The sequence below is a fragment of the Plectropomus leopardus genome, chromosome 7 (genome assembly GCF_008729295.1).
Source record: "Plectropomus leopardus isolate mb chromosome 7, YSFRI_Pleo_2.0, whole genome shotgun sequence".
Classification (NCBI taxonomy): domain Eukaryota; kingdom Metazoa; phylum Chordata; class Actinopteri; order Perciformes; family Serranidae; genus Plectropomus; species Plectropomus leopardus.
In genome coordinates, this window is record NC_056469.1 from 35,852,738 (window position 1) to 35,877,013 (window position 24,276).

Consider the following 24,276-nt stretch of genomic DNA (forward strand, 5'->3'; position numbering starts at 1 on the left):
CCATGTCTTTATTATGTCTTTATTTACCATGTCTATATTTATTATTATTATTTATTTAACTATTTTTTTTGGGGGGGGGGGGCTATTTTTTTTTTGTCATTTCTTTGATGTTTCTGACAGTTATCAAGCCAATTCAGGTTTCAAAGGGTTAAAGAATCAGCTCACTGGGTGTAAGTGGATTATTTCAGAGCGTCTGCTGAACTCAGCGATCACACAGACGTTCATCTTTGTTTTTATCATGGGGAGTGAAAAAAGCTGCAGGTGGAGGAGGAGGAGAGGGGGAGGAGCAGGAGCAGGAGGAGCAGGAGCACAGTGAGACCTGAAACAGCATCATGTCAGAACTGATCATAACTGTACAACAGAAACAAATCAACCCAAAACAAATCTGTACAAATATACAAAAAAAAAGAAAAAGAAATCAACGGGATTAAAAGAAGATGAAGGCTGATCCTGAAATGTGCGTCCGAGTCTCTGAGGGTCTGACAGTTCAAACTGATCCTGGATCAGAGTCGCCGAGCCGACCGCGTCCGTCCACGGCGCACGCGAAGGACGGCGGATATTAGTGATCATCATCATCTTCAGTTCCCTCATCAAAACATGAAACCTGCCAAACTCAAAAAGAAGAAACTAAGAAAATCATCCCTTTCTGTTGTGGTGTTCGCTGTCCAACGTGAAAAAAATGAAAAATGAAAAGAGCTGCTCTCAGGTTTCGCGCTGCAGCGCACCTCTGAGGAGTTTCACAGGTCTGATCCCGGAGCCGCTCAGATTCATCCGCAGCGTCCACACGTCCACAAACGGATCCCGATCCTGATCCGAGTACCGTGAAACTTCCAACAAAGGCCCGGTCCCTTTTAAAAACCCGCTGTGCCTCCGCTCTGACAAATACAGGCCCGGCTGTTAGAGGCTGGCTCTGGTTACCATGGTTACCATGCAGCTCAGCGATAACGTTAGTTAACACCAAAGGAGACGATATTATCGGCAGCGTGAACGAGAGACGCAAAAAGAGATCAGTTTCATGTAGAAGACTATTTTTTTAAAAGCTAGGGAGAAAATCCATAATTATTATAATAATATTTTTGAAATTATTTTACAGATTTATGTCATTTAAAGCATCCTTTTCAATTCTTTCCTTGCTTTGTATTTGATTTGTTTTATTATATCTTTTAAGGGTTTTTTGTGCAAATTTTCAGGTAATTTTGGGGGGGGGGGGGTTGTACTTTTTTGAAGGTTTCTCACTAACTTCCAGGTTCAGTATTATCTGAGTCCTGGACCTGTGAAGAACCCCGAGGACCCGGGCTAAAAAAAAAAAAAAAAAAAGAGACCTGATATCAAACAAATACAATAACTTCAAACCATATCTGCTCATTTATATTTTAAAAAAAGTTTAGGCTCCCAAAATAAGATGATAAGCACATTAATTTAAAAGAGTCGCTGAGGAGACGAGAAACTCTTCAGAGGAATCACCGGGAACCTGAGGGAGCACGCCTTTCACTTCCTGGTTCAGTGCCAGATCACATGATTTAGGTCTCTCTCTCTCTCTCTCACACACACACACACACACACACACACACACACACACACACACACACACACACACACACACACACACACACACACACACACACACACACACACACACAGGTCAGAGGGGTGTGTTTGTTTTGTGACCTCAGAGGCGCTGACAGGAAGACGACACGCTGACTGTTTCCAAAAAGAAGAAGAAAGAAAAAAAAGTCGAGCTCATGTGGTAACAACAGAAAACACACTCGGATTATTGCGTTAATGCTTCTGTAAATCCAAAATTGAACAACATTAACCCTTTGAAACCCAGAGCCACGTCACTTTTCTTGTGCTGCTTTCAGACGCCTTTCACAAGTATTTAACCCTTTGAACTCTGAGCACATTGGTGCAAATTCTTTTTAAAACATGGACACAAAAAACAAGCAACAGGAAATGTTCCACAAACTGTGAAGAATTAGTCGATTTAGAAAAATATTTTTTGGAAAAATAGGGAAAATATCTTCATAATGATCATAATTATATATTTTAAATTATGTTACAGCAGTTTTATTTTTTAAGCACATTTTCCAGGTTTTTTTTCCTTTTTTTGTTTTTTTTTTTTTTTTTTTTTTTTTTAACTTTTTTTTGTTTAATCTATTTATTTGTTCTTAATTTTCAGGTAATTTTCTTGTATTTTTCTCTAATTTTTAGCCAATTTTCGGGTCACTTCTTTTGCTGCTCATTGCCTTCTTCTCATGTTTCTGAAAAAAATAAATAAAAAATGTGCTCAGGTTTCAAAGGGTTAATCGAGGAATACATTGGGATGAAAACTTTGGTTTGACACGTGAAAATACACAAAATATTTAGTTAGGTGGATGTTTAATATCTGGTAGTGATTCAATTATTTTGTAATCAAAAAGTTGAATAAAATCAGGATTTATTTCTTGGCTGCCATTTTGCTCGGGTTTAAAGGGTTAAATCACAGATTTCTCCGGTCAGTATTTCACGTGTCTCTGGTCAAACAAACCTAAAACTCTGTCACAGAAAAAGAGAAAAGTCAAATCTTTATCCAGCTTCAGTTCAGCCACAGGAATCCGTCAGAGAACTCGCTCGGCGTTTCTGCAGCTCGTCTCTCGTCCGTTTGTGCAAACTGACTCCTGGTTTTGTGCACGCCGTCGGCAGTTTAGTGATTCAGATTTCCCACCAACGTCTGCGTGCACCGGTGCTTAAAGAAATCCTGCAGCAGCTCCGCAGTGACCCTCGTTTTCCACCAAAGCTGCAGGAACTGTTGAGCTGCAGCCGCCGGCCAAACATCACAGAAAAAAATGACGTCAGTCTGCGAGTCGACTCTGAAAAACACGAGTTTCAGAATGTAAAACGCAGCGGAAACAAAAGGCGGGAAGTAGGTCAGGTTGAGGGAAACTCCAGATTACAAGTTGTTGAATTCACACAGAGGAAAAAAATAAAAAATAAAAATCCTTTCAGCAGCTCAACCTGAAACATCCGGTGTGAGACGTCGAGCGTCTTTTAGGAAAAGTTTCCAGGAAAAGCCCGAAGTGAAGTCTTCTGTCTGTCAGCTGCTCGCTGACACACACACACACACACACACACACACACACACACACACACACAACACACACACACACACACACACACACACACACACACACACACACACACACACACAAGTCCCTGTGTTTTTCTTTTTTTGCAGCCTGGATTCATTCACCAAAAAAACTGAAGGCGGAGCTTCATTTTCTAAAAGGCACAGCCTGACGGCACAGGTCAAAGGTCAAGTTAGTTTTTAAACTGCAGCTGATTTATCAGAAAAAACTTTGTAGAAAATCTGTGTTAAAGAAAAAAACACAGATTTCCAAAGTAAAAGCATAAAACTACAATAAAGTCACAATTTCAAGAAAAAAGAAGAAAAAATTTAGAATTTAGAAAAAAAGCAAAAAGTTGTAATATCATGAGATTAAACTTGTAAAATTTATGAGAAAAAACTGCAATATTACAAGATTAAACCAGTAATTTGATGAGAAATCAAGTCAAAGATTAAAACCACAGAGTTATGGAGTAATATTTATAACATGTGACAAAATATCTGTAAAAGATACGACCTGATGGATAAATGGTAAAAACTAAATGATAAAATGTTGAAAATATTCGATAAAAAGGAGAAATTATGGACGAGGGATCAAACCATATTACCCAACTCTCCGCTCACAATCTGTGACTTTATTTCTCAGAAAATTATGAGTTTAATCTCATAATATTATGACCTTTTTCTCATAAATTTATGAGTTAATTTAAGAGTTTGACCTTGTAATCTTAAAACTTGATTCTTATAATATTACAATTTTTTTTCTTGAAATTACAACTTAATTCTTGTAATATTATGAATTTATTCTCTTAATCTATTGTTTCTTCTGTATCACACCTCTCTCATCGTGTTTGCAAAAATATCTACATTTTGTTATTTATAAAGGAGATTTTTCCGGCGACAAATTACAAAATCGGGCAGAAAATTGCCAAACGTGAATTAGAAAAAGGAAGAGCGCTCTCTCTGTGGAGCTCAGAGGAGAAAAAGGTCAAATATTTGCTTCCCTGCTTTAGTTTGTGGACATAAAACCAGAAAAAGAATCATAAAATTCTGAATTTATAAATCTCATAAATGTACAGTATGACGTTATTATCAGAATATTACAAAAGAAATTCATTTACAAATTTAATATTGCTATATTAAGATTTTTTGCTAGTAAATTATGTGGTTTAATCTCATTATATGATGACTTAATTCTTATAATTTACCAGTTTTTTTTCATAACATTACAATTTTTTTCTCGAAATTACGACTTAATTCTTTTAATTTTATGACTTTATTCTCAAAAATCTAAAAAAATGTCTTTAGCATGGCCCTGATCCTCTGTCCTAGTGTGTTTATAGGAATATTTACATTTTCTTATTTATAAAAAGGGATTTTTCCAGAAAAATTACAAAATCTGGCAGAAAATTGCCAAATTTGAATTGGAAAAAGAAGAAAGCTCAGAAGAGAAAAAGTTCAGAGGCCAAATATTTGCTTTTCCCTGCAGAAACGACAAATGGTCACCTGGTTTAGTTCATGGACATAAAACCAGACAAAGACTAATCTGACGTGAGGAGGAGGAGCAGGAGGAGCAGGAGGAGCAGGAGGAGCAGCAGGAGCAGCAGGAGAAGGAGGAGAAGGAGGAGAAGGAGGTGAAGGAGGAGAAGGAAGGTGTGTGTGTGGTTAGCACCGCTGCGTTCTGTAGTGACAGAGAGAAGAGACGTGACGGCGTTCTCTCAGAGTTTATTCCACGTTTGAATCGATGTTGAGGAGACTCGGCGTTGAGGAGACTCGGCGTTGAGGAGACTCGGCGTTGAGGAGGAGAAAATCAAACATCTGAATCGCTGAATAAATCCTCGCAGGCGGAGCACGGTTCCATCGTCTGGGAGGAGAAAAAAAAAAAAAGAGTCTCTTCGCCGTGGGGGGGCGGCGGATCGTCGGGAGGAGGCTCCTCAGTCACTGCTGTCGTCTTCGTCGTCATCGTCCGACAGGTTGTTGAACTTTGACCCCAGCCGGCTGATGGAGTCCGTGCGCGGCGCCAGGCCTCCTGACGTCAGCTGCACGTAGCAGAACTCGCAGACGCGAACCGGTTTGGACGACTGGCTGGGCAGGAGGTACTTCTTCTCCGAGCACGGCCCGCACACCACGTAGCCGCACTTCCTGCAGTGGTGGCGGCGGCTGACCGGCGTGAACTTGACCTTCTGGCAGCGCATGCACACCGTGGCCTCCGAGTCGGGCACCCACACGGCGGCGTGCTCGCCCGTCGGGGCCTTGCCGCTCTTCTGCAGCAGGTCGCCCACGCACTTCCCGATGTGGTTCATCCACTCGGACTTCTCGGTGGCGGTGGCGGCGTAGACGGCGAAGGACTTGGTGGGCGTCTTGATGAGCCAGCCGTTGCGCAGGTCGCCTTCGTCAGGCACGGTGTCGATGGTGACGCTCTCCAGCGGGATGATGTGCTGCTTGTTGTACTTCTTCTTCTGGATGACGATGTTGCCGTAGACCAGGATGTCGTTGAAGAGGAAGAACTGCCGCGCTTTGGGCTTCTTGCGGCAGAGTTTGGTGAGGACGCCCTCGCCGATCAGCACACGGCCGGGGATGGCCAGCGGCTGGCCCGCCGCGCCGAAGCAGCTCTCCACCACCGCGATCCGCTTGGAGTTGGCCTCGCTGTTCGCAAGCCGGTCCACCATCTTCACCTCACCTGGAGCCAAACGAGAGACGAACGCGTCAGACAAACAAAATTTACCACCGACATTCATTTAAACGTGATTATACAGCCGGACGCCTCTTTTCACGCACATTTGTTTGTTTGGGTTTGGAGAGGATGTTTTCAGAAGAAAAATCATCTAAAATTCCAACAAAAAATGGCCAAAAGTTTTTAGAGAAAGAAAACTGACCCCCCAAAAAATTTAAAAAGAAAACTGCCAAAGTTTTTTTTTTTAATCACAAAAAAATTGAAAAGAATTTTTGTTTTGCCATTTTTATATATTTTTAGAGAAAAAATGGCCAAAAAAATTTAAAGAAAGAGAAAGTTTTTAGATATCACAAAAAATTTTAAGGGGAAGAAAAATTCGGCCAAATTTTTCAGGGTTGGGGCTGAGCCCCCGATGTTCCTCCCTGTAACTAACCGCACTTTATAGTGCAATATGTTTCATTTCACAGCGTTTTAAAGCGTGTTTTACATCATGTCAGATCAAACTAAATATGTGGTGACTTCTCTGACTTGTGGACCGTGGACTCGTGACTCGGGAGGAACCTGGACTGGCTGCACCAGCTGGGAACCAGTTTCCATGAAACTGCATGAAAGGCTTCAATAATTAACCGACATTCAGCAAAGCGGCAGGAATAGGAAAAGACTCAATTTAGACATCAAAAACATTTTTCTTTTTATGACATTCTGCTGATAAACGGTCAGTCCGAACTGAATGAGCCGTTTTTATTATTCTGCACCTGAACACGGGAACAAAACCTCCAACCACAACGCCGACAGAGGCCGAGCCGCTGCTCTCACTTACTCGCTCTGTGTCACTTCTTCTTCTACAATCACACACAAAGCCACCGTTCCTCTTTCTGTCCCTCACTGTCTCTCACTGTCCTCCAGGCTCAAGCTGTCTCTCACTGTCCTCCAGGCTCAAACTGATCTGCAAAACCTCCATAATCAGCAGGACCGTCACAGTTCAGCCACATCTTAACCCTTCAAAGAGACGTCACGTGTGCGTTGGAGGACGTGATCTTATAAAACATATCTGTGTGTTTCAGACTGAAAATAGGACACGTGACTCGCTGCATCCGTCTGTCGGTCACACTGATTAGAAAACCTTTGATCTCTGCCGTGTGTCGCTCTTTAAAGAGCCACTCGACGCTGCGTGAACTCGAGCGTGAAGCATCGTGGTGTTACTGAAGAGCTTTGAGTGAGCATCTTCCAGACAAACAGCCGCGCAGACAAACGGCTACATCACACAAAACACTCTGCAGGCTCCAGTGCACGTGAGTTTTGAGTTGTGCACGTGATTCCTCATACGTGTCCGGGGGCTCGCCTTTCTATCACGGCTCCATAACGCGCCGATGTGGCCTCGGATTGGAAATAATGACGGCTAGTTCGGCGGAAATAAAGCTGCTGATGTTTTGAACATCTGTCGCCATGGTTACTGGGATGTTATCAGAGGAGAAGTCACATGACATCGCTCAATGGAAACGCTGTCAGCTCCATGTTGAGTTTGATCACATTTACTAAATATCACTGAAGTTTTGTGCAAATCTGTGATGGAAACCCGCCTACTGAGGAGCCGTGCCAAAAGTTGAAACATATTTTAACTTTCACGCACGCCCCAAAACTGCGAGAAAAGCAGCAAGAGAGGACCGGTTCCTCTGGGCGTGTGTGTGTCCTTTATAAATTACAGTGTGTGTCTGAATGAGTCCACCTGAGGAAGAATGTAATTCAGAGAGTAAAGAGCGAGCAGCGAGCCGCTGATAACACCCCCCCCCCCCGGCTCCTCTTACAGCAGTCACGGAGGTCAAGGTCACTGATGATGGAGATGGAAATGTGCTGGCGCTGTGCGGCGAGCCCCGAGGGTCGAGTGCAGAGCTGTGACCTCAGAGAGACGCTTGCACGATGATGCACAAACACACAACACTCAGACCCCCCCCCTTTTCACTTCTTTTCTGAGCGGCTGTTGACGCCGTTATCAGGCTTCCTCAGGTCGGCCCTGACGGAGCTGCTTGCTGTGAGGCGGCGTGGTTACCGCTGATCCGCCGCGTCAAACATAATCAGAGGGAACAGAATGTTTCTGTCTAAAAAGGCGCTGCAGTTCAGCTCCTACACAAACCGGCAGCATGTTCAGGTTGTGACGGCGGCAGATTACGGGACGCTTCGCTGCACGGACGCTCGTTTTCAAAAAGGTTCGAGGCTCGTGAAGTTCTGCACTACAAACTGCTGTGACAGAAATCTGACACGAAGAACAATGAAACAGAGCAAACAGCTGTTTTCACTGTCAGGCTGCATTATTTATTGGCCATTCAGGGCTCCCATACATTTCCAGTGATTTCTTTGAAACCCGGATCGATATTTTGTCGTGCTGCGTTCAGACGCCTTCCACCGGAGCACAAAAACATGGAAAAAGACAACGAGCAACTTGGAAAAAAACGTTGTTATTTTATAGAAATAAAATAATGAGAATTTTAAGAAGCCCTTGGGTTGGATTTGGACATTCTTTCTTGTATTACAGGTTTTCCACGACTTTGGAAAAAAGCAGATTGTTGAATTAAGGATTTATTTTGATGAATTTGGAGTTGGGTTGAGTTTCTGTGTTTTCTGAGTTTTGTTCCTGTTGAGTTTGAAAGAAAAACTTCACGTTTGACAAGAATCAGAGAACATTTATCAGTTTTGCTTCAAAACCGTTGCCAATTCTTTCAAGCAGAAAATCACTTTACTTCACTAATATGTTAACCCCACAATTACAGTCGTCTGAACTTTCATTTCCCCAAAAGTGCGTCCAACAAAGCAGCCGCCGAGTCCTCGCTGGGACTTCTGCTAACAAGCTGTTGTCTGTTGGTCGGTGGACAGCAGCCGGACAAACTCCTGAGAGAAGTCGTGTCCCTCAGAGGAAACCGGGCGGAGGCGTGATCGGACCCTCGTTTCGTCTCTGCCCTTCTCAAAGTGAACCGCAGAGGGAGAAACCGCGGTAATTAGGCGGCTGACGCGGCTGCAGCGCCGGCCGGACTCCCCAGCGACCTGCACACTGATAACCCGAGGAGACTGCGGACAGGGACACCCTGTTAGAGAGGACTCACTGTCCCAACACACACCTGACACCCAAACCAGACCATCACAGGACCCAGGAGGACAGCAAGGGCTCCGGAGAGAGACACAGAGAGGGACAGAGACAGAGACAGAGACAGAGACAGAGACAGAGACAGAGAGACAGAGACAGAGAGACAGAGACAGAGACAGAGACAGAGACAGACAGCAGCGTGGCGGGGCTGCAGGCTCTGAAGTCGGGCTCTGTGCTCCGCTGTGACAAACGTCTCACAAAAATATCTTTCATAGCTCACTGGTTTGGCCAAAAATACACACGTTTCATTTACAGTGGGGAGAAATGATAATATCGTCGCTGGTATCGACTGCTGTAGGGATGCTAACAATTAAGAGATGATGATTGATCGATCGTTAAGAATTTAATCGAACATGTTCCATTTAATTGATGGGCGATGAAATGCTGTCAAATCATATGCAATATGCTGCTGTGAGCTTTGACTGAGGATAAAATGAATTTGGTTTTTCTTGAAATAAGTTTTTAATCGTTTGTTAATTTTACCGATTAATCGATTATGAAAGTGCTTACAATCTGCAACCCTAGAACGGAGATACCGGCTCCACAGTGAAACACTGAAACTGGCCAACATGCTGATTTCTGCTCATACCACAAATGATTTTTCTTAACTGACAAAGTGAACTTGTACAAACCACCTATCCCTGACTTAAAGTACTCTTCTTATTTTGCGTAATGCATAAATATTGTGACGTGGCGTCGGCGCCTCGTGCTGTAAAGTCAGCGTGTTGTCAGCGTTAGTATTCTGGCTGCTGCAGAGTTCACAGTTTGCTGCAGCTAACAGACGCACAAACTCATGTGACTCTACTAAAAGTCAGCGAGAGCTACGAGGATAATAATCTCTCAGGATGCATGTAACCAAAATATAATGTATAATGTATAATGTAACTTTTTATTCAGCACTATTGACAGTGTGTCTCTGCCATGATATTGTGTAATTTAATCTGAAAACAGAAGCTGGATGTGGACTTTCTACTTGGATAATTATCAACAAAAACAACACGGGCGGAAGCTCATTATCATTATGTGATATGTGTGCTGTGTGATCTCCTGAGTCTGCAGTCGGTGCATGTGGAGGAGGTACTTTGAGTGGCACGTTATTATTTTCCTTTTCTGCAGCACGTCATGCTTCAGTAAAGTTATTCCAGAGGGACGGAGGGAGAGAGTCTGCTGACATGAAGCCGTGTTAAAAGGCCAATTTGCGAGCATCAGGAAACATCTGACAGCCTCTGCAGAGATTAAACTTACAGTGTGGTTTCGGCCGAGAGGTCGAGCTACGGGTCTGTGTATATATATATATATATATATTCGCTGGTTTCGGGGATCCAGTCTACTTTCATGTTCAGGGCGAGAAAATCATACCTGTGGTTACTGAGGATAGACCTTATGGACAGTCACTGAGTTTGCCTTCTAATAGATTTAGAATTTTTTGAAAAACTTTTTTTGTGTGTGATATTAAATCCGACCCTAAAGGGTTAATATATATGTTTGTTGTTTTTTAGAGCATAGAAGAAAAACAGAAAGCCAACAGACACAGTGCATCGTACGTAACCGTGGCCACAGTCAAACTGATAAGTGCAAAAAGAACAAATAGTTAATGTGTACAGAAATCACACGCAGGAACAGAGTCCAACTTCACACTCGGCAAAGTAACGTCTCTGTCATCGCTTCTCCAGACAGAACAGACACTTTTCCGGCAGAGGATGACGAGCTCGTCGCTCCGAGGATATCTATGAGCTAGGGACGATAACTAATCGATGATCGATTCATCAGTTGTTAAGAATTTAATTTAATTTAGGCTATGAAATGCTGTCAAAATGTTGCTGTGAGCTTTGATTTTGGATAAAACAAATTTGGTATTGTTTGAAATAATGATCACAGTTTTCATGTTTTTTTTTTTCAAATAACGATAAATGCACACACACCTTCCTAATCATTATTCCACATACGAATCAATCAATAAAGCTGATAATAAAGCTAAAGAGAAAAACAGAACTGTTCCCAGCTGACAGCGGCACCAGTTTCCGCTGTTTTTACTGCTCGCTGTGATCGTGTTTAATGATCACACGCACGTGTCGAATCATGAAGACATGATGAAATATACATGCCAAAGATGTAATCTCCGAGGCCCGCCCCAGTTTTCCGTCATTCCAGTTCTTGAGATAACTGCTTCGGGAAATGAAATCATTATCTTAAGACGAGGAGTTAAATGATGTGCGATCTCTGAGGGAGTCCGAATGCAGAAAATGAGTCTCTGCCTCATTACTGCACTTCTCCATGAAGGAGGACATCCGGCTCTTCAGCTGCTGAAAGCTCCGAAATGTTCCGCGGATCGAGTCTAACTGTCTGTCTGCTGTTTGCTGCTGAGCGCACGCTGGGGCTGTTTTTAAACTTCATCAGTGAAGACGACGCTACGAGAGCGCCGAGAGCGCAACTCAACTGTGAAGTTTTGGCTGAAAAAAACAAGCCGAAACTCACTAAAGCTTCAAAGAGCCTAGAGGAGCCGCACACTGAGCCGATATCAGCGTCCCCGGCTCAATATCGGACCAAACGTCTCTGCTCCCGAAAACACCATGATGTCACAGTGAGTTGACCTCTGATCTTTGTGGATCTAAAAACGTCCTCACTTCATTATTGGTGTGAAATGTTGTCACGTTTTGTGAGGCCACAGTGATGTCTGACCACCAAAATGTGATCTGCTGAAATCTGCTGACTTAACTCTGAGCGAGGTGATCAGATTTAAGGCCGAAGTCCGGCATTTCCAGGATTTCCAGGTATGCTTCAGTGTGGCAGGTGGTGGAGTAATTAGCGTTCAGGTAAAATTCCTCACTGAGCTGTTCCCCGTCAAAGAGGCCGGCGGCAGAGGAAAACCTCACAGCCAGAAACTTCAAATGTTTACATCTGAGCGGAGAGCGAGGAGGAGAGCGAGGAGGAGAGCGAGGAGGAGAGCGAGGAGGAGAGCGAGGAGGAGAGCGAGGAAGAGAGCCTGAACGCTGCGAGGAGGAGAGCGAGGACGAGAGCGAGGACGAGAGCGAGGAGGAGAGCGAGGAGGAGAGCGAGGCGTAGAGCGAGGCGTAGAGCGAGGAGGAGAGCGAGGAGGAGAGCGAGGAGAGAGAGGCGTAGAGCGAGGACGGAGAGCGAGGACGAGAGCGAGGAGGAGAGCGAGGAGGAGAGCGAGGAGAGCGAGGACGAGAGCGAGGAGGAGAGCGAGGAGTAGAGCGAGGAGGAGAGCGAGGAGGAGAGCGAGGAGGAGAGCGAGGAGGAGCGAGGAGGAGAGCGAGGCGAGAGCGAGGACGAGAGCGAGGAGGAGAGCGAGGGAGAGCGAGGCGTAGAGCGAGGAGGAGAGCGAGGCGTAGAGCGAGGAGGAGAGCGAGGACGAGAGAGAGGCGTAGAGCGAGGAGGAGAGCGAGGCGGAGAGCGAGGAGAGAGCGAGGAGGAGAGCGAGGAGGAGAGCGAGGCGTAGAGCGAGGAGAGGAGGGAGCGAGGCGTAGAGCGAGGAGGAGGGAGCGAGGAGGAGATCGAGGAGGAGATCGAGGCGTAGAGCGAGGAGGAGAGTGAGGAGGAGAGCGAGGCGTAGAGCGAGGAGGAGAGCGAGGACGAGAGCGAGGCGTAGAGCGAGGAGGAGAGCGAGGAGGAGAGCGAGGCGTAGAGCGAGGCGTAGAGCGAGGAGGAGAGCGAGGCGTAGAGCGAGGAGGAGAGCGAGGCATAGAGCGAGGAGGAGAGCGAGGAGGAGATCGAGGAGGAGATCGAGGCATAGAGCGAGGAGGAGAGTGAGGAGGAGAGCGAGGCGTAGAGCGAGGAGAGAGCGAGGACGAGAGGCGAGGAGGCGTAGAGCGAGGAGGAGAGCGAGGCGTAGAGCGAGGCGTAGAGCGAGGAGGGGGGGGGGAGCGAGGCGTAGAGCGAGGAGAGCGAGGCATAGAGCGAGGAGGAGAGCGAGGAGGAGATCGAGGAGGAGATCGAGGCATAGAGCGAGGAGGAGAGGAGGAGGAGAGCGAGGTGTAGGCGAGGAGGAGAGCGAGGCGTAGAGCGAGGAGGAGAGCGAGGAGGAGAGCGAGGCGTAGCGAGGGGGGGTAGAGCGAGGAGGAGAGCGAGGCGGAGAGCGAGGACGAGAGCGAGGCGTAGAGCGAGGAGGAGAGCGAGGGGGTAGTGCGAGGAGAAGAGCGAGGAGGAGAGCGAGGAGGAGAGCGAGGCGTAGAGCGAGGAGGAGAGCGAGGCGTAGAGCGAGGAGGAGAGCAAGGAGGAGAGCGAGGAGGAGAGCGAGGCGTAGAGCGAGGAGGAGAGCGAGGCGTAGAGCGAGGAGGAGAGCGAGGAGGAGATCGAGAGGAGAGCGAGGCGTAGAGCGAGGCGAGAGCGAGGAGAGCGAGGCGTAGAGCGAGGAGGAGAGCGAGGCGTAGAGCGAGGAGAGCGAGGAGAGCGAGAGGAGAGCGAGGCGTAGAGCGAGGAGGAGAGAGAGGCGTAGAGCGAGGACGAGAGCGAGGCGTAAAGCGAGGAGGAGGCGAGGTGTAGTGCGAGGAGGAGAGCGAGGAAGAGCGAGGAGGAGAGCGAGGAGGGAGAGCGAGGAGGGAGAGAGGAGGAGAGTGGCGTAGAGCGAGGAGGAGAGCGAGGAGAGCGAGGCGTAGAGCGAGGAGGAGAGCGAGGCGTAGAGCGAGGAGGAGAGCGAGGAGAGAGCGAGGAGGAGAGCGAGGCGTAGAGCGAGGACGAGAGCGAGGCGTAAAGCGAGAGCAAGGCGAGGTAGAGCGAGGAGGAGAGCGAGGAGGAGAGCGAGGAGGAGAGCGAGGCGTAGAGCGAGGAGGAGAGCGAGGCGTAGAGCGAGGACGAGAGCGAGGCGTAGAGCGAGGAGGAGAGCGAGGCGTAGAGCGAGGAGTAGAGCGAGGCGTAGAGCGAGGCGTAGAGCGAGGCGTAGAGCGAGGAGGAGAGCAGGAGGCGTAGAGCGAGGAGGAGAGCGAGGAGGAGAGCGAGGCGTAGAGCGAGGACGAGAGCGAGGAGAGCGAGGCGTAGAGCGAGGAGGAGAGCGAGGTGTAGTGCGAGGAGGAGAGCGAGGAGGAGAGCGAGGAAGAGCGAGGCGTAGAGCGAGGAGGAGAGCGAGGAGGAGAGCGAGGCGTAGAGCGAGGAGGAGAGCGAGGCGTAGAGCGAGGAGGAGAGCGAGGCGTAGAGCGAGGAGGAGAGCGAGGCGTAGAGCGAGGCGTAGAGCGAGGCGTAGAGCGAGGCGTAGAGCGAGGCGTAGAGCGAGGCGTAGAGCGAGGAGGAGAGCGAGGAGGAGAGCGAGGAGGAGAGCGAGGCGTAGAGCGAGGACGAGAGCGAGGCGTAGAGCGAGGACGAGAGCGAGGCGTAAAGCGAGGAGGAGAGCGAGGTGTAGTGGCGAGGAGGAGAGCGAGGAAGAGCGAGGCGTAGAGCGAGGAGGAGAGCGAGGAGGAGAGCGAGGCGTAGAGCGAGGAGGAGAGCGAGGCCTTCCTGTGTGTGTGTCCGCTGGTGGCGCTCAGCTGCAGCGTGTGGTCTGAATGCTGATGCCGTCCAGGCCTCTGAACCTCAGCTGCAGGACCAGCATCGGCTCCACATGAGCCCCGTGATTCATTCATCAGGAGAGCTGTCCTCCCTGCACTTACAGGCCCCGGTCCCTCTCTGCCACCACAGTCACATTAGAGACACAAAACAGTGGAGGGACATATGGCACTTTGTCCTCTTCCACCGGTGGACACAGATTTCAGACAGCAGCAGGTGGAGGACAGCACAGCAGAGTTTCTGTTGTCCTTTAGAGCAGTGATACTCAAATCTGGCCCCTGACAGGGCCCCTGGTGGCCCCCCAACCATTTTCTAATTGACACTAAAAATAAAGTGACTGACTCTGTGAATAGTTTTTGTCCTTTTAGTCTCCATAAGGTGTCAGAGACATAAAACTGCATCAAAATAGAGCTTGTTGATCAAACAAAGAGCCAGAGGAGGATCCCCCACACCCCCGACAGAGGACACAGCTGAGACACTGATGTCCTAAAACACTAGAAATGTCCTAAAACCCCTGAAACATCCTGAATTCCAAGAAGTGTCAAGAAAAAATCCAACAAACATCATGAAACCTACAATCCCAAATATGTCCTAAATTCTAAAAAAAATCCTGGAAACATCCTAATATCATAGAAATGTCCTAAAATCCCAGCAACGTCCTAAAATGCTATAAACTGCTAAAATCCTAGAAATGTCACAAAATTCCAACAAACATCATGAAAACAAAGTCTCGTCCTAAAATCATATTAACGTCCTACAATTCAAGAAATGTCCTAAAATCCTGGAATTATCACAAAATCCTCAAACTTTCCTAAAATCATAAAAATATCCTTAAATACGAGAAATGTCATAAAATCCCCCAAAATCCTAAAAATGTCCAAAAATCAGAGAAATGTCCTTAAATCCTAGAACCGTCCTGAAATCTTCAAAATGTCCTAAAATCCAAGAGATGTTCTAAAATCACAGAAATGGCTGCTGCGACTGACCCTGGTCTTGACATTTTGCAAAAGTGTCCCCAAAGCAAAGCCAGCTGCGTGTCCCTGCTTTAGAGGACGGGACAGACATCACAAACCTGACCCGGTCCAGAAGGAAAGGCGCCTTTATGACTCTGTTCCAACCAGTTTTGTGAAAGTGAAACTTTATTTCTTAAGGTAACCAGAAACACAGACAGCGGGTCAAATGTCCAAATGTCCTCCCAACAGATGCAGTATATCTGCAGGTTCCGATAAACTTTTAAAATGTCCTGAATTGGTCTGACAGCTGGTATTGGAGATGTCAGCGGTGCCGCCGCCTCGTTAGGCGTGACGGGGTCACGGTACGAAACACTGACAGACCCTCAGCTCTGAGTCTGTCAGGAAGGTTGATCCCAGAGTTCACGAACGATTCTGTCATTTTGGAGTCCGACTCGCCTCGGCTTATGAAAACATGCAGGTACGAGCACGATGCGCTCCACCGGAAATATTCACCAACACGTCAGGACTCCGGCAGCCGCAGAGACCACATCCGGACCACAACAGCAACTGTGACGGGTGAACCGTCTGCTCCTTTTCTCCTCATCTATTTACTTCTTACTTTCTATAAAAATCACCAAAAAAAGAAAAAAAGACACTTTCTTAAAAAAGGGATGTTCGATGTGTTCAAGGACTGTCTGAAAATGTGAAAATACAACAATAAATTAAGTTTTTACAGTTTCTCTATTTGCTTGAAGGGATGTTGGACTTTTGTATCTGGACTCTGAATTCAAACTACGGTTCTCTGGATTTCACTGACTGGTTGTAAATCAGTGATGACTGAAAGAGGATTATTATTTGGGTTAACCCTTTAGGGCCCACGAGCCCCGAGGGTTAAAAGAGGTCAGCTGACAGATTTGTGTTTTCTGTCTATCAGTTTGTGAAGAGCAGAAGTCTCATCATCGATCAGTGCAGAGGAGCCGGCCGAGTTCGATTCCTGACGCTCTGCAGCAGGTTTGAGAGCACAGAGACACAGAGACAGAGACAGGGACAGGGAGACACAGAGACAGAGACACAGAGACAGGGAGACACAGAGACAGGGAGACACAGAGACTGGGAGACACAGAGACAGAGCAGCACAAAGCAGCACAGAGACAGAGCAGCAGAGCAACACAGAGACAGAGACACAGAGACAGAGCAGCAGAGCAACACAGAGACACAGAGACAGAGCAGCAGAGCACCACAGAGACACAGAGACAGACACAGAGACAGAGACACAGAGACAGACACAAAGACAGACACAGAGACAGACACAGAGACAGACACAGAGACAGAGCAGCAGAGCAACACAGAGACACAGAGACACAGAGACAGACACAGAGACAGAGCAGCAGAGCAACACAGAGACACAGAGACAGAGACAGGGAGACAGAGACAGAGAGACAGAGAGACACAGAGACAGAGACGGAGACACGGAGACAGGGAGACAGGGAGACACAGAGACAGAGACAGAGAGACACAGAGACAGAGAGACAGGGAGACACAGAGACACAGAGACAGGGAGACAGGGAGGCAGGGAGACACAGAGACAGACAGAGTAGCACAAAGCAGCACAGAGACACAGAGACAGAGACACAGAGACAGAGACACAGAGACAGAGACACAGAGACAGAGCAGCAGAGCGGCACAGAGACACAGAGACAGAGACACAGACACAGACACAGACACAGAGACAGAGCAGCAGAGACAGACACAGAGACACAGAGACAGAGACACAGAGACACAGAGACAGAGACACAGAGACAGAGCAGCAGAGCGGCACAGAGACACAGAGACAGAGACACAGACACAGACACAGACACAGACACAGACACAGAGACAGAGCAGCAGAGACAGACACAGAGACACAGAGACAGACACAGAGACAGAGACACAGAGACAGAGACACAGAGACAGACACAGAGACACAGAGACAGACACAGAGACAAAGCAGCAGAGCGGCACAGAGACACAGAGACAGAGACACAGAGACAGAGACAGAGACAGAGAGAGAGACAGAGACACAGAGACAGACACAGAGACAGAGCAGCAGAGACAGACACAGAGACAGAGCAGCAGAGACAGACACAGAGACAGAGCAGCAGAGCGACACAGAGCGACTCTGCCTCCACAGCGTCTGGCCTCACATCACCCCGCAGGATAAATGGCCGTCCTTGTTGTTTTCAGAGAGACGCTCTTTCTCTCTTCAGCCCGTCTTTGTCATCGTCACCCTCTCCCTCCGGCCTCTGACTCATCGCCTGCCTTTCTCCCAGATGTCAAACCACAGCAGCTGAAACCGCTGCGTCCTCTTGTCCTTTCGTGGTGGCTGTTCATAAGTGCCCTTTCACTAAAATCTCAGACATATTTCCTGGAAACCCAAAGAAACTTAAAAGTTCATGGAGGATATTGACAATAAGTCATTTTTGTGTGTTTTTTAATCTAAAACCTGGCATTTAAAGGGTTAAAATTCTAAAATTAGCAAAGATTTGATCTTGATGATTAGGATTGATGTTGGTTAAAAAACTTAAGTCAGTGAAAGCAGAAAATCATATCAGTGTATACATTTTTATAGCCCGACTGAGAAGTGCATTTAGAGTGCAGAGTGGTGTGAGTATTTGACACAGCACAGAAAATAATAATGTTGCCGCTAATCCCTGACACGACCCAGACTGTGCTAATAATAATAACATTAAGAAAATCAACTTTGCATGTAGTATATTGATAATAATTAAATTTTTGTGTTTCTTTGTTTTTCATCTAAAACGAGGGGTTAAAAGAGTTAACAGAATTCGAATGAACCTAAACACCCAACATGGGCAGGATTATGTCCGTTAGACGTTCTGAATGTCGGTTTCAATTATTTTTCGATGAATTGTCCAGCACTACTCCTTAAAAAATGATGTTCTCATTCTTACATTTATGAGAACTTGGCCGCGGGTCCGGACAGGACCAGGTTTTGGTGGTGCCTGGCTTACAGGTACATGTGATCAATCAGTAATATGTATATATATGCGCTGGAGCGGCTGTCGGACATGTAAAATCATAATGAAAAAATCACCTTCTTATCATCATAATCTGATTCAGCTTTCATTAAAGCCATTATTTCCCTGTTCATGATCGTTTGATCCTCTCCTGTCCTGTGCAGTGATTAGAAAAGTCTCTTTAAGTGTGAGAGCTGAAAAGGGCTGCAGGTGACAGGTGAGACCCTGAAAGCTGAGCGTTGGCCATAAACTGGTTTTCCCAGATTTGCTGCTCTGGAGTGAAAGAGGAATAAAGGTGTATTACTCCTCTGTGAGGGACTGACTTTCATGAAGAAGTAGTCCACACTTTGTCCTTACTTCTGGATATTCACTCTCAGTCTGACTGAGATGAAACCGTCCTTGCTGACGGAGATCCTCCTCTGAGCAGCTTTCACCGACCCGTGGTCGACCTGAGCGCGGCGCCCTGCTGCGACGTGTCAACAACATCCGCCTCGGTGTGTGAGCGAACGCTGATAAAAGGATCGGAGCCTAATCTGCTGAGAGAGGTGAGGCGGTGTAAACTGAGCCCACAGACACCTGCTCTCTCACCTGCAGCAGGATTCAAAGACCAGATTACCACAGCGTTACACAACACAGAGCGCGCTCACATACAGGATCTGCGTCAGGATCTCAGCACTCCGCAGTCCCACACAGACAGGGACCACAAAACCTCCTCACGACTGCTCAGGGACACAAAATATCTATTTATTTCTCTACTTGCCGGGTGTTTTTTTCAATTAAATCTCTACTTCATTTCCACACAATTTCAACATCCCACATGAGGTGTTCAGGGACCGTCTGTAATGTGAAAACCCAACAATAATTTCTGTTTTTACACTTTCTGACTGTGATAAATGATGTCACTTTGGCGATTTTCCAAGAACAGACACTTTTTTTAAAATTAAGAAAAAAAATTACTCAAGCCCCCCCACTCGCAAAAATTGCCAAGAAATTTTAAAAAAGGACAGAAAAGAAATTGCCAAAGATTTTTAAAGTATGCCTTTAAAAAGACAAAAACATCTCAAATTTTAACTTTTTAGAATAATCACCAAAAAACAAATGACTCTCAATATTTTTGAGTTTTCTATAAAAATACATATAATATAAAATATATACTATAAAATACATCTTTAAAAAGGAAAAAAGAAAATTGCCAAAGGTTTTTTTAAGAAAACAATAAATCTCTTTTTTATGTTGTATATTTTATTTTATCTGTATTCATCACCTAAAATGAAACAAACAAATAAATCTCAAAATATTTCATAATATATTTCTATAAAAATCACATAAAAAATCCAGGAAGAAAAAATTGCCGACATGCCTTCCAAAACCGCAGGCCAAAAGGTTTGGAAGGCATATTTTCTATAAAAATCACCAAAAATGTCATTTCGTTTATTGAACACGACACATTTCCAGGATTTTTTTTTTCCAAAGCTTTCTATGATTTTTCCTTGTTCCACATCTTTTCCAGGCCTGAAAAATGCGATCGTGACATTAAATGACTTTTCCAGGTTTTCCCTGACTGTACTGCGTGTTGATTACAGCTGAGTGGTTAATCTGTCGGTGCACTTTGGTCCGTCAGAAAAGATAACAGCGGCTCTTATCATCGTCCTCCACTTTCAGACTGACTTTTATCAACAGTGGCTCTGAGAACGTCAGAGCAACAGAAACACAAAAAAACTCTCCAAAATGTCCGAAACTCAACAAGAAGAAAAGGAGCGCTCAGATCTTTGATTCAAGTCAACAAGTAATATCACAGTGTGATATCAGTACTATATAGTGTGATACTACTACTACTATATGTATATATTTTATACATATATTTATGTGGAGATTTAGTTCTTGTTTCTTTTTAAAGGTTTTGGCATTTTTTCTCCTTTTTACAAATTAAAAAAAGTCACATATATAGCAACACTTGTTTGTAAATTTTTGGTGATTCTTATACATTTCTTCAAAATTGGAGAATTGTTTTACATTAATTAAAAGCATGTTTTTATTAAAAAGTTGTTTTTACTCCTTTTTAAATTCCTTATTGTGATACAAGTAAAATTAGTCCTGCATTCAAAATTTGAGTAAAAGTACAACAACAGTATTTTTAGTTTACTTTCTTTCTTTAACTTCCTGATAACCGTAATTCTGTGTTTTAGTAGTTAACAGTATTTTAAAGGTCATTTCAGTGATTTTCTGTTGTTTCTGTCGGTGACCCTTTTTTTTGTTTTTTTAAAGAGATCCCTGCCTGTAATATTTGCTGTTTCATCTCCTGCTGGTTTACGGAGAGTTTCCCTCTTCCTCTGTTCATCAGAAAAAAAAACGAAAACACATCACTTCCTGTGCAGCAAGACCGGAGGAACTGTGCAAGACGGAGAGTGTTTACATCTCGGAGAACTTTTCTCCCGAGGATCGACTTCCTGATGAGACAGACTCACAGAAACTCTGACGGACGAAGAAACAGACGCCTGTGATCCCACCGCCATGCAAAAACGAAAATCTTTAATCGCTCAACAAAGAAAATCATCCGCTTTACTGCGTCTGAAATGTGAGAATTTGATGTTTATGACGACACAGTGAATATGTTGGACCAAAACTTAAGACCAACCTTTACTGACAAGCTTTTAACTCAACTCTGTTTTATTGATTTATATTTTATCTTATTCTACTTTACTTTCAGGATGATCTTTTATAGTGTATCTTTCTGATCTAATCATATTTTTACTGTTTAATCTTTAAGTGTTTTACTATCTTATTTTAGCATATTTCACTGAGTTATCTTTTCTTATTTTATTTTTTATTTCATTTCAATGTATTTTAACATTTTAACCTTAGCTCCAGTGTTTCCTCAGTGATGAAACGATCATCAGCACTGTCCATCGATCAGACACCATTAACCAGGTCAGGTCAATAAATTGATATTTTATTGGTATTGTGACGTGAGTTTAGAGATCACCTTTGTATTTGGATATTCTGAAGTGTTGTTTTTTCCTGTTTTTTAAGGCTGAATTAAAGTGGTGTCATTTTCTGAACTTACCAGAATGTATTAGCCATAATATCCACATTACTGATGATTATTTATCCAAAATTTTCATTGCAGTTTTGATTGAGAAATGGCATAAATGAATACTGTGGGTGTCTATATATAATAATAAATTGTCGCTAAAACACTCACAAAATGTTTTTAACATGCTGCTAAACCAGAAGTGTGATTTCTTTGTCTATTTGTTCTTTTATTGATCGATATTATTTTGATCAGGATTGTTCCCCCTCTGACTCGTGAATCTTCTGCTGTTTGACAAAAGGTTTTCAGATTCTGATTACACATATCGATTAAACTAAGGTTGCAGATCATGAGCACTTTTCCTAACTGATCATTGGTTACATTCATAATCAATCAATGGATAAATCGATTATTTGAAAAACATAAAACTTTGCTGATTAAGAAACAATGACAAATGTGATTTTTCCTCAGTCAAAGCTGCATATTCCATAGACACTGACAGCACTGTATTAATGAAATTTGATCGAATAATCAATTAAATTTCACCTGTTTGATTAAATTCTTAATGACCAATTAACTGAGAGCTGATTAATTGTAATTGGTACAATTACACAACAACACAATAAACCTTCTAGTGTCTTCAACTTTCAATCAGAAGCAGAAATTAGCCTTTTAACTTGAAAAAAATTGACTTTTTTTGGAACAATAATTGGGGATATCAACTGATATGTTCATTTTTATCACAATAACATTTCTAGCTCTATTTCCCAGTCCGTCTAAAAACATTTTACAGCCATTTTTAAGTCCTATACTAATAAGATTTTGGAAAAAGTATCATTTAAACATACATTTGAAAAGGCTGGGAGGTCGCTCATCTCCTGGAAAATAAGAAACTTTGCTCACTTTGCTGTTATTTTTCTTTTATCTGTGGTGTTAAAAAGCTGCTGATAACTTTCCGGACACATGACCTGAGACCACGTAGTTTTTTTTTTCCCCCTCACATCCCGTCCTGTTCCCAAACCCTCCAGGAGCTGTTCCCAGACTTTCCCAGGCCGTCCCTCTTGTACTCAGGAGGAGTGAAAACTATTTTTCTCAGCTCATCGCAGCTGCGTCCAAACACACGAACGCTCTGAGGAGCTCTCAGAGGGGAGAGATTACAAACCACAGAGCCGTCCAGGGTAATAATCAGAGTAATAACAGAGAAACCTGCAGCTTCAGCGACAGCTCAGCTGCTCTCACACGGCACTTTGTGCCAACGGGCCACGCTCGCTCTCATTCCCAAATGTCAGCCTCGTGTGTGATACGGGCTGCAAAAAGGGGCAATTACTGCTCCTCATTTATCTTAAAAGTGCCGATATCTCCTCTGAAGGAAAACTGCTCACAACAAACAAACAAGAGGGCGACACATTTACCAAGATCGACACAGAATAAAGATCTGGCTCAAAGCAAAAAGTCACTTCAAGACCAAACAAAATTCTCAACCAAACTCTTTGTTTTTTTTAGCTTTAAGAAGCTTAGAAATATTCTGTATGGAAAGAAGACATTTTTCTATTAAATTATATTATTTCTTTATCTTTTTTCTATTTTTTATTATTTTCTTATCATATTTTATTTATTATTATTTGTATTTTACTTAATTTATGTACTCATTTATTTTTCAAGTTTACTCCGTTGTCCAATTATCCTATTTTTTCTGTATTATTTTTTAAATGTTTGTCAGTAGTAAAATGTTGAGAAAGATACAGACATGACTGAGAAAAAAAGAGGTTTTAGAAATGAGAAAAAATGACCAAAACAGTCGTCGTTTCCAGCAGATGCTCCCTGCTGACCTCCCGACATGCTCTGTGATTTAACTCTTTCCTGTTAACACTCAACACTCAAAAGCGCTGACGTCGGCAGAAATTTGACTTCCAGCAGAAACGAGCAAACATTCAGAGACACAGATACGTTTTTTAAAAATTGGGTAATTCTGAGATGAAAACTGCTGTAGCATGGCTTTAATATCTCACTGTTGTTTTCAGCGTTATCTCTGACCTAAAATCTGCTGACTCAAAGCTAAATGTCCTCATTTTACATCCAGCTGCACTTTCCTCTGCAGGACAGAAACATCGCATTTTAAAGATAAAAAAAACTCCTAAAATTGTAGTTGGCGACTTTTATAAAAATCACATTTTTCGCATATTTGCTTAAACTACTTTTTAGGGCTGTCTAAAAAATCAATCTAACAATTATTTTTTTCTATTAGTTAACAAACCAATCTAACAACTGACATCAATTATTCTAAAGATTTGTTTTTATTACTCAGTTGACATAAAAATATTTTACCCTCAAATTAATGTTAAAAATGTGTCTTTTTAATAAATAAATGATTTTATTCAGTTATCTTCTTTAAAAAGAAAAAAACCTAAAGACAATAATGGTGTAACATTAAAAATGAGTCTTATCTTCACATTACTGCACTGAATGTGTTGAATCAAAAATTAAATTGAGAAAAATGAATACAATTGCCAGTAACCAAATTTAAGTACTTAAATTACTTTATTCTAAAGGACAAAATTAACATGGAGGTAAACATGGATAAAATAGTAAATACTGTGTTTTCCAAACTAAATGAAAAAAAAAATAAAAAATTCACCAATGGTCCAAAGTCACCAAATAACGAGGACGTGAGATCTTCGAATTTAGTAGGAAAATCTTTTAAATTGAAGTTCATTTATCTATTGACTTTTTATTTATACATTTTTGTCTGTTTCACAGTTTTACTACTTCCTATCTAATTTATTTATTTTATTTTTTTTTACTATATTTAACATATTTATTTATTGTTTTACTTTGTGCTGTTATCCTGTCATTTACCTCTTATTTA

The 24,276-nt window shown here is 43.9% G+C and overlaps 2 protein-coding genes across 2 annotated transcripts in view; both read right to left on the minus strand.

Moving 5' to 3' along the window:
* si:dkey-22o22.2 (neural-cadherin) overlaps positions 1 to 771 on the minus strand; it is a 34,708-nt gene extending 33,937 nt beyond the window's left edge. Inside the window, exon 1 of the mRNA XM_042490000.1 lies at positions 726 to 771. Coding sequence (XP_042345934.1) covers positions 726 to 771 — 46 coding nt within the window. The remainder of the gene's footprint in view (positions 1 to 725) is intronic.
* A 2,753-nt stretch (positions 772 to 3,524) lies between these two features.
* The window catches only part of plekhf2 (pleckstrin homology domain containing, family F (with FYVE domain) member 2), a 29,884-nt gene continuing 9,132 nt past the window's right edge, over positions 3,525 to 24,276 (minus strand). The window contains exon 2 of the mRNA XM_042489512.1: positions 3,525 to 5,783. Within this exon, the coding sequence (XP_042345446.1) occupies positions 5,038 to 5,772 (735 nt within the window). The 5' untranslated portion in view covers positions 5,773 to 5,783 and the 3' untranslated portion in view covers positions 3,525 to 5,037. The remainder of the gene's footprint in view (positions 5,784 to 24,276) is intronic.